Genomic DNA, 11,789 nt, shown 5'->3' with positions numbered 1-11,789 from the left:
TGCTCTTAAAGTCGCTCGGAATGGATTTTGTTGTTCTGAAGATCTCAAAATTCTATTTAAACCAGTGTCATATTTTTTTGTGTGTGGGCGTTATTCTTATATCCAAACGAGGCTCTCTGATGACCCGACGACGATACAGGTGACAATTCACCTCGCAACTAAAAAACAGTGAAGCTTATGATGTAGTTCAGATAAAACATGTAAAGAAGGTAAGTTTGAAATTTTACTATACTAGAAGTTTACAATGATTATTCTTTTTTGTTGTTATTGCCATTTCTGCTTCTTTTTGAAACCCATCCCCACTTCTGAAACACCGATCTTTTCCACCCATTTGGTAGGCTGTTTTAAAATCTTCTCTCGTGGTCACAAATTTCAGTGAAAATATTAAATAATTACGGCGACTGCGAAAAATAGTTCGCGTTTGCTTGTAAAATAAATCAGTATGATTAAATTTCTGTATTTTTTCTGCTTTATCTGAACTATCTCACCGATAATTCTGGTGCTAGTTAATGAGTGGAACTAAACGTCTACATCATTCTCTGGTGGTCAAATGAAATTGATGGAAAATAGGATAATTTTTTTTGCGACAGACTATGTAGTAGCGTCTTATGAGAATGTTCCAGTGTTTACTCTGGAGTAGTTAGTAAATGCATTTGAAAGTTATATAAAAATGTGACTTTGGATAACATTTTTTTTATTTACTGAAAAGTGATGCGAAAAATGTAATTTCAACTAACGAATTTTAAAAAAATAGCAGAAGTCATACAAGTAGGATTTCCAGAATAATATAATTTCTTTTGTCTGTTTTATGTTATATCATGCATTATTCTCTTGCTCATAGTAATTTCTTTTAATAAAAAGATTTATATCTTCAGGGATTTTCAAACATTCAAATGTTTTATAGTTCGAATTGAATTGAAAGAATTTAATTATTCTTTATGTCTTTATATATTATTGTTCGCAACTTACAATGATTTTTGAAAAAAAAATGATTTGGAACTGCTTCAAATGCTGAATTTTTATTCTGTGATTATAATCACATGCAGGGTATATTGAACCTGCATGAATGTGAATTCAGGTTGATCCAGATTTATATCAGTAGCAAATTGTAAGAAGTAAGATGGAGTAAAAAAATAATAAAATTTCCAGTTGTGTTAATTTTATCAAACCCTTCCCCCAGGAAACATAGTTTCAAGTAAGCAATAATTAGATTATCTGCTTTAAAATTTTTAAGAATTTCAAATTAAAAATTTTATTTATATTAATTTATTTTTTCTTCTAAGTAATAATTTAATGAAATTCTTTCTTTTTTTTTAAAAAAATTAAATAAGTGAATCCACTCAAAGGAAATTAAGTTAAATGATTTTTATAAATTAACTTTTAAAATTGTATATATGTATATGTATAAATATATAATATACCTTTTGCTTTTCATTTAACTTTTTAACTAGCAATGTTTTTTAATTGAATTGATTGCTTTGACAGTTGCTTATAAAACATCCTATTCATTAATATTTTGTTTATTGTAGAAGTTTTATATTAGGTGAGGAAAAAGACGTGTTAACAGAAATAATATGGAGGGACTTTAAGAAATCCCATGTTTCCATATAAGAAGTGCAATAATTTCATTCTTATGTCTCGACCCTTACAGAGTTTGGAATAAGGTGCATCGCTGATTATAATTCTTAATTTCTTATAACATTTTATTATTTATTTGTATTTTTATTGATATGATTATGAATAAAATGTTCAGCCCAAATAAATATTCTTAGGAAAGAACTTCCAAGTCGATCATTTGTTACAGAACAGTTATATTATTTTTTAAATGAAAACTATTAAAATTATGGAAGTTTAGCAATGAATATAATTATTTAAACGTCATGGCAATGCATGTAGACTTTTGAACTTATATATTTCGACTTTTATATTCTTCCCTATATTTATGAGGTAAATTTTTATCTGGTTTTTATTTTATCCATTGGTTAATTCCGTATCCTTTTAACTAAATGCAGATGAAAAATCTGTATAATTATATCAAAAGTTTATATGTAATCCATATTCATTTTTTTCGGTTAATAGATTTCGTATAATCCATATTAAATATTTATCATTTTTATCTATGGAAACATATACTGGACATAAAAATTAATTTTTTTACGTGCGCTTCGTTTTATATTCGGATGTGAACTATTTATATTATCATTTTTCTGTGAAAATATGTATGATTTAATATTTGTATATAATAATAAGCTTAACGTGCGATTGTTAATTGATGTAGTACATTTTATCTCTAATAAATATCTCGATGTAGTCATGGGTCCGAAATATCTTAAAATTTCAGCCCGCATGTATCGTGTTAAAAAAGAAATTGAATAAACAAATTCATGTTCATATAACTGCCATGGAGTCATATTTTGTTTATACGACTTCAAAAATTTTTGTATGCGTGCAATGGATACTGTATATTGATATAAGTGAATTTTATGTATTTAGTGTATTTAAGAGGTGGCATTTTAAAACAACAAAAATATATAAACTCATTTTTTTTCTTTTGACTTGGTTATTTCTATGAGTTTTTAATCGTTTACGATTCTATATGAGTTATTTATATATATATTTAATTTTGTTTTCTTTGTATGTAAAAAGAAAAAAAAAATCAGTGATGGTGTAGTAATTTTATTTTCTTTCACCATAATTATTTTGATAGGGTTCGATTCCCATGGTATCAGCAAACAGAAAATGATTATGTCAACTGGATTTTGTTGGATGAATCTCTTTTAGAAACTTCCTGTCATTAGGGATTTCAACAAAGGTGTGTAAGTGTATATATATCTATGTCTTTTTCTTCCTATTTCATTATTATATTCATATATATATATATTTCTGATTTTCTAATATTTTTGTACTCCCTGTGCAGTATGAGAGTAATGAAAATAGCTTTGGTCAAAGCGATAAAGTATAACATTCTTTTAAAATTTAGCATTTCGAAGCTTGTAAATTGTAATATTAGATATTTTTCTTATGTATTGTTATTATCTCATATTTGTTTTTAAAATTTCTTTTCTAAACAGTTTTTGTGAAAAAAAATGAAAAAAATTTAATTCTACTTAAAATAAATTATACATAATCATACATTTAGTATTATGGATTAAAAAAAAAAAAAGATTTAAACAATTCTTGATGGTAGAACTTCTCAGAAATCGATTTTTTCCCCGCATTGCAATTTTGCCAGTAATTAGAATTTGTTACGTTTGGAGATTTAATTTATCAGAAAACGAAGCTATTTTAAAATGAATTTCCACAGAAATGGAATGTTCTTTAAGACAGTCCCATCTTCTGAGGCTTTTGTGTCTGTCTCAGAAAACCTTAATGATTTGTCCAGCATCGTGGTTTCTAAAAATATTTTGTTTATTGATTTTCAGTGAAATTAAATATTCAGAATCCAAATGTTGAAACTGAATATTATTTCTTTTGTATCGTTTCATTAGTCCTAAATTATTTTATTTTCTTTTATGTTTGACGGTGAGATTTTTTGGATCAGGTGACCTTAAACTGCAGACAACGATTGTTCAAGTATAAGAGCAACTCCATTTTTGCAGAAAGCACAGAACTTGCTTTTGCGTTAACCGTTATTAGATGTTTTAGAATGTAAAATTCTGTGACTACCTCCATCTAATACGATTACTAATTTAATAATGTTAGAAAAAATTTATCGATTTCACCTTTGTTAAATTGACAAAATGATCTCTTGAAAAAATGTAAGAATTATTATTTCATTATGCCTTTTTTTCAGTCTTTTATATTAAAAATCTATTTAATGCCTTTTTATTAACATATTCTAATTTTTATATTGTTGTTTAACAATTGTATTTATACGGTTTTTCAGATTTGCTGTATATATAATAATATTATGATAATTCTATTAGTAACTAGATAAGTTTTGAAAATTAATTTTTTTCCTGCTTATTAATGTTAGATGTTTTATAGTTGACTCAGGTGGTTGAAAAAAGTGAAAAAGTAAGTTGCAAGTTTAAAGAATACAACTGCGCGATCACTTTTAATATTGTTGCCTTGGTAAAGTTATTGGAAAATCAATGGTTCATTATTTAGTAAGTCACAATTTAAAATTGCTGCAATTGAGGGACTCTACGTCGTTTAGTTTTCTCTACTATTTATCATAATGTTGACTTCTATTTCGAAAATTTTCTATATTAGCGATACAGCTAAAAATACATTGAATATTTGAGGCATTTGTGTATTATATGTAATTTTCACAATGAATTATGGCAACATTGAGTGATCCCATTTATTTAAACTTAAGAAGTGCTAATTCAATGCTCGTTCATGATGACGGTCAAGACATTAACCTTTCGACCCAATTATGCATGATAAAAATTTTAAATCCCAAGTAAAAAGGGTTCTTCTAACGAAAATCCATGTAAAAGTATCCAAGTATACTTATTTACCGAACAATGTATGAAGTCTGATCTCTTGAACGTATATCCTAGTTAGAACCGAAAAGGTTACAGAATGTGCGTTGATAAGATGAAATGCTGATTTATTCTTTATAATGTGTTAATACAAAACGTATTTATGCTAAAAATGTAGCTAATGTTGCCCATTAAAGCAGTTCCAAATATAAGAGAGAAGAGAAGATTTAATTGTGTCATATTCTAGTTTTAGACTTCGCATTTTAATTAGAATTTAAAGCTTCACAGAAAGTTATATACTCTTCCGTTGTTCCTCTAATTAAATTGAAATATATTTGTTTTAAAACTACCTTCGGGGTTGCTACCTCAAGGATAAACACTTACTATTTGTAAAATTCTCCATTTGTATAATAACAACGTGATTTGAAATTTTTTTTTTTTTTTTTTTTTTTTGTATTTCATACTTGTCCAAGAAATGACTAGGAAAAACAGATTGTAGTTTTTCATTCAAAATGTGACATGAAAGTTCTGTATATTTTAAAAACCACGAAATTCACCATGTTGTAAAAATATCTTTACGATGGATTGTCGGATTGTCAACTCCCTTTTATGTTAATTTTGGAATCTCAATTAATTAAATACATTAGATTATTTATATATATTCATCCCTTTTTTTAGGCGTGATACTTATTTCTGTATTAAAAGAATGCAATTTTTCTTATTAAGTTTCAACCTTTAGCTTTTTAGTTTGAATAATTGATTTATTTCAATATTTTTGTTCTCTTTGAATCAGTAGATTAACTAATATTTTACCTGAAACTACAATTTTTTTCTGAAACTAGGCCTGAAAGAATATTCTTTCCATTTAAATGCACAGATATCCCTTCCTCTTATATATATATATATATATAATATAAAGAGTATTCGGAACTTTGTTTCTAAAAATAGGAAAATATGAAGTAATTCAAATTAATTATTCTAAAATCCTCTTTATATCACTAAAGAAAAGAATATATTCTGTTTCACTAGTGATAAACATCAAAATATGTTTCTGTAAAATAAATATATGTTTGAAGTTTTTACAAAATATAAAATTCTGCTTTCATCAATTTTATTTTTGTCAATTAATAAATTAGATGATTTACCCTTTAAGAATAAGTCTGTAAAGGTTGTTGCCAATAAGAGTTTTCTAAAAAAAATTGAAAGATCTTTTTCGGGGGGTGGAGATTACCAAGGCAAAAATATTAAAAAGCGATTCATTTGCACTAAGAAGAATTTCAGTCTTTTGAGAAACTTCAAAAAAACATTGATAAAATATTACCAAAATAAATCGATTTAAAGTTTTCCTGTCTCCCCCCCCCCCTTCTCTCTCTTGTATGTATGTTTTATTTGATGGAGTTTTTTTTTTTTTTTTTTTTTTTTAATGTTTCAAAAATTGTAATTATTTATATTGTAACCAAGTTTATTAATCATGTTTTTGAAATATACAAATTTGTGAATTTTAACCTGTTTATTCCGAGCAAATTAATAATTCAGCATCTTCCTTAAAAGCTACCGGCAATACCTGGATCAACCTGAAGACATTGCAATAATATTCCCTATTAAAAGTTTCCTTTATTAAATATATGTATATTTTAATAAATGAAAGTGTAATGTATGATATGTAAATAAAGTAAACAACATATTTATACTATTTGACAAAAACTTTTTATTTCTTTCAAAAGTAGATTAAAAAAAATTGAATAATGATGCAGCTATTGAGTTTGGTCAGATGGAAGAATGATGAAGCGAAACTTTTTTTTGTTTTTTGAAAAAGTTGTATTTAACCCGCTAATGATGGTAAAATGGACGATATATCAGCGTCTGTATCAACCAGCTAAGATGGAAATGACGAGCCTATTGTTGCCAATAATCTGGTATTGAGAGATCTCCAGCTAAAATTCAAAAATATCCTCATGGGTTCAGAGCTTCTACAGTCGGATAAAAAAAGTCGTCAATTTGAAATACAGCAATAATAATGGAAAACAGCAGGAGATACAATGAACCAAATGAAATAGAAGTGCAGATAGCATATAATGAATATTCTTCTGGAATTTTTTTGTCTCGAATGATTAAAATCTGCTAAATTAATTTCATACAAGGAGAAAAAAAAATTAGAACAGTATCTTTAATGAAATCATGGCTTTGATAATTATTTTAATTTAATAATTTTCCTGTGAATTTCAAGAATTGTCAAAATAAGATTTTATCCAACAAAGGATCAGGAAAAATGTGTTGTTTTTACCATATATTTTTTAATAATTAAAAAAATTATATTTAACAAGCTGACTGGCAACCATGAAATAATTCGCAGTTGGTGGTCTTGTCAAAGAGGCTGATTACAAATTATCCGATTAGAAATTTGACGAACCATGATAATTCATCGACTAGTAACATGATAATTCATTGGCTATTAACTTCAAGGACTCATTTATTACTATTAACGAACTGATTTTAGCGATTTTATTTATTCATCGTTACTTTGTTGGTGTGATTCATTTTTCTATGCAACTGCATGCCTCAAATGAACAAATTTATTCTTTAAATTTTCAAATTAAATTGGATGCAATGGACCAAAGATGTCGATCTTAAAAAAATGTTTTTAATACAAATACCTCTATACCATAATAAGAAAGAAATATGTACCAAAATCCCTAATTAAATGTAATAGGTGGAGTACCGATAGAATAAACTGATAAATAAGATAGGCATTCGCCAATGAATGAAAGTTACCTGAAAAATGAAATTATATTTCTTTTGCATTTCTGGAAGAAAAATGTTTTAAATGGCAAGAAAAAGTCAGTTCGCAATTGCTTTTATCTTAACTTATAAAAATTCTTTTGAAATCAGGCAGCCATTTTTTTTAAAAAAATTTTCTTTTAGATAATAAGTTGAAAATTGTCCTATTAATTATATATTTGTTTTGAAGGCATTTACTGTATTTATAAAAATATATTTCTAAAATTTTGGAAAACATATTTTGCAGCTCATTTTACACTAATAAAAAAAAAAGTTTTGATTATGATATTTTTTTTATTAAGTATTTATCTATACAATATTAGAATTTCATCTATTAGCGTTGAGTGTATAAATGAGAAGTTTAAAATTCATTCTGCTTCAATCATCAAGTTACACGAGGATGAAAACTACATAGCAAATTAAGAGACTTTAAATTTGTCCGCGAAAATCAATAGCAAACGATAAGAATCTTCAAAAATAATTATCTATATGTATTTTATTTCAACACATTAAAAAACGAGAGAAAGAGACCTCCAAATCTCAGATGTTCAAAGATTATGCTTCTAAAAATAGCAATTTAAGAACGTCATATTTCAAAAATAATGGAAAAATTAATTTTGCAAAGGATATGTATATCGCCATCAGAAATTTCTACTAAGAATGTCATTTTGAAAAATTTAAGCAAGGATATTTTGACACTCGAGAACATTCAATTTTATAGCACTAATGCACATTTATGATACGTCCTGTATTTATGGTTTGGTTATATTAACGTCCCGTTTGAAGCAACACTAGGGCTATTTTGGGACGGACCTCGTCATTTGGAACCGCGGTCAGATGACGAGGACGACACCTGAGCTGGCACACACCTCTCCACACCACTCCAGCGGGAGGACATTTGGTCATAACGGATTTAACGTGCAACAGACCCCCTTACACGACGGTTCTTCGGTGGAATCGGGTCACGAACCTGGAACCCACCAGTTCCGAAGCCGAGACCTTACCACCAGGCCACCGCGGCCCCCCTATATTTATGTTATGTCTTTGTAATGCCCTCTTATATGCAGAAATAGGCGAGTCAAGGACATTTTTTAACCTTCTTGCTAACAGTCAGAGTGGTATTTCCAATGGAAATCAATTTACTGGGGTCGAGTAGGGTGGGAGAGCAGCATCCTTTGAAAATTTACATGCAATTTATAGCAGACTTTCCGAAATACGTGACTATAATATCCTTATTAAAAATCGCCTGGAATGAACTAAGCTGTATTATGGAGACTAGAATTAACATGATTTTTTAATAAAGCTAAGAATGATGAAAACAATTACCATTTTTAAATGCATGTTATTATACCTTGGCTGAGAAAAATTTTCAGATGGCCATCCACTTTTCATTCGATCAAACTAATTAAACCTGCAATTAATATTAGAGTAAAATTAAAAATAATTTAGTTCATTATTGTGAATTTCCAATTCTACACCGATTGGTAAAAACTTTCCGACTCAAAAATTAAGTAAAATAATAAAATATATTTCAGATATTTGCTACTTGAAATAATTGCTGTAAATGTGATGGCAATGTCAACATTCCTTTCTTTAAATTTTTTTTTTAAATATTTAAAATCATATTTTTTATACATCAAGCATTTATTATTAGCTCTATTCAACGTAAACAAAAGTACAATAAGATCAATTTTTTTCACATCTGGGTCTAATGCTGAATTATCTCGTATTTTTCTATGAACAATAACATCATTAACCACTTGCAGCAGCAAGAAATTCACAAGCTCTCGTGCCAAAACAGTCCCCTGTAACTAGCAGCGAAGCCACACAAAATATCTGACACTTTATAGAAATAGATTTATATCTTCTAAATGAATTAATTAATTTCCTATTTAAGATTGAGCACCTTTAAGATGTGTTCTGGCAAAGAGTCTGAGGAGACGAGTCGCAAACATTTTTATTTTACCATATACGTAGTTCAGAGAAAGTATAGAAATCGTCAAAAAATTGCCAAATCCAACAAAGGGTTGCCGTTTGACGGTCAGCACTTTAAAAAGCATATAAACACGACAATTCAAAAAGGCAATGACTTAAATATATGAAATTTGGTATCTGATTTTGTGATTACAAGTGTAATTCTCTGTCCAATTTTGGTTTCAACCGGATGGGGTAGTTATTTGTTTGGATTTTATTGACGCAAGAGCCATGTTTTGGCTAACCAGATGGGGAAAACACGCGTAAAACAAAATTCGAGTTTCGGATATTATTAACAGCATGCCTGGGATTAATCGCCAAAAAACTCGCCAAGTATAACATGATAGAGTAACAAAAATGTTCAATTCACAGCAAAGGTTAATATTTCATGATTAGTGTACGTCAAAGTCATGTAAAGAGTTTTGTCGTATAGTTCAGCGACGGATTGTAAAACCTTCCACGCTTTTGCGCATGCGTTAAGATGGGTTTAATTCGTCAAAATAGGGGTGAAAGGAAATATGAAAGGAGGAGATGTTTACATTTAACAATGAAGAGTCGCAGTTTTTTGAGACGTAAACATTACAAATAATTATACCGGAAACGCGGTTATCGTTCCGCGTCTCACCACTTAATGAGATGGGGTCGACGAAAAGTGGTCGTCTCAGAATCCGTTGACGAACTATATAACATTTATTAGAGAATATGCGAGAAAGTTTTTGGGAGACAATTCTCGATGGTTACTTCTGTGACAAATACCTTCTAATGTGTCTAGTACGTCGTTGACGATCCTGTAACATCTTTTCACCGCAAGTGGTTAAGAATACTATAAATATCTGTAAAAAAATAATAATACATTTCTGCTTCCTTTTTGGCATCTCGTCTTTTTATAACCTCTTAATTCTATTTTGTTGAATAATCAGGTTTTTAATTTTCTCTGTAATGTGAATGTTTATTTAACAAGGTGTGGCTTTTTGATGTTGTATATTTTGTCACTTGCACACCACAAAATAATAATAAAAAAATGCTCTAAATTAAACCTATTTTAATGTGCTATAAATGCATGGAATAGGATAGAAAATGTAAAATCCCAGCACCAATATATTACTACAATTTTAAGAAAATAAAAATCATAGTCAGGAGGATAACTGAAGCAACTGACACATCACAAAACACTTATGAAATCAACCAAAAACACTTTTAAGTAAGAAATAACTTTAATTTTCAACAAACATATAATATCCATGTAATGAGATTGTGGTATACAAGTGATCAAGAGAAGCGATACCGAAAACTAGAACGTCAATTATTTTAATATCCTATAATATACATGTTGTTTTCACAAGTTTATCAATAAATACACTATGAATACATATAACCGTCTTCTGAGGCTTCAGTCAAATGGCATAGCTAAGGTTATAAATTTACAGGGTAGAGATGAAATCTTCTACATTATCACTCTTCGTTTAGTTTATTCCAGAAATAATTCTTCAACGCATAGTCCGTAAAAATTACTTGTGGATAAACACCTGTATAAGGAAAACAAAATTAACAAAAATTAGTAAAAAGGAATGCTTAATAGTAAATTTCTATAAACTGAAGAGTTCGAGCCAGATTTTACTATTTAACTGGTTTTATTTTTAGTTAAGAAAATAAGTATTAAAATATAATCATTTTTGCTCAATTTGCTACAATTTCATTTTAAATCAAATCTCAATACAATGCCATCGTTGATAAAATAAATTAGCTGCCATGAACTAAAAAAAAATGTTTAATGATTTTTAACAATTTAACTATAAACAGAATAAAATTCCAAAAGGCAAAGTTAATACATTTCTAAAGTTTATTAATATTACTAGAAAGACAATATTTTTTTAAGATACTAATTAACATATGGTATAGTAAGATTTAAAATTTCCTTTCATGTCTTTCTTTAGATTCCATTGCCATGCCATTACAATATTATTCATCTGTTGTATCCGGAGGTTAAGAACCTTGAGTTCAAGTACTCCGTGACACTCCCTTCAAACCGCCAAAATCGCGCTAATTAAATATTTATGGTTTTAATTATTAACTTATCCATTCCTCGTCAAATTTAAATCGACCATCCCAATTTAATGAAATTAATTCAATAATTATTTAAAAACACAAATATTTATTTCTCCACAGTGATCTATTACACTTCTACAGTTTTGCACGTTTCATTAAGAAATGTCTTTATTTAAATATCCTTTTTAAAAATCATGATTTTACCTCCGATTTGCTTCATTAAGAAATTAACTAGAACATGCTCTTCATGATAGAATCCACATGAATCAAATTTTCAGCAAAATGTGACGTCAAATTATGACATAAGACAATTTGTTTCCGCTTGTAATTTATCTATGGCGTCATGATATTAATTAATGACTCATTAATTAATAACAAAAATTAGTTTGTTACAGGCATTGTATTGATTTTAACTAAAAATAGCAGATTGTTTTCTTGTGAGGACATCTGTGCAAATCTGCAATCATTTTGAACAGTCTGGATTGAACTCTTCTTCAAAAAAATAAATTTTGAATAAATATTTATTTTGTCCATAAATTATTTCAGACCTTCCAAGAATTT

The 11,789-nt window shown here is 28.3% G+C and overlaps 1 protein-coding gene across 3 annotated transcripts in view; it reads right to left on the bottom strand.

The window, feature by feature from the left end:
* Positions 1–10,377: 10,377 nt before the first annotated feature.
* Positions 10,378–11,789, bottom strand: part of LOC129971488 (uncharacterized) — an 89,890-nt gene continuing 88,478 nt past the window's right edge. For all 3 annotated transcript variants that reach the window (XM_056085306.1, XM_056085308.1, XM_056085307.1), the window contains one exon: positions 10,378–10,708. Coding sequence is in view for 1 of the 3 variants with exons in the window: in XM_056085308.1 (XP_055941283.1) it covers positions 10,691–10,708 (18 nt within the window). In the remaining 2 variants the exon portion in view is untranslated. The remainder of the gene's footprint in view (positions 10,709–11,789) is intronic.

The sequence above is a fragment of the Argiope bruennichi genome, chromosome 6, assembly GCF_947563725.1.
Source record: "Argiope bruennichi chromosome 6, qqArgBrue1.1, whole genome shotgun sequence".
NCBI lineage: Eukaryota > Metazoa > Arthropoda > Arachnida > Araneae > Araneidae > Argiope > Argiope bruennichi.
This window is presented reverse-complemented; position numbering and strand designations above follow the sequence as displayed.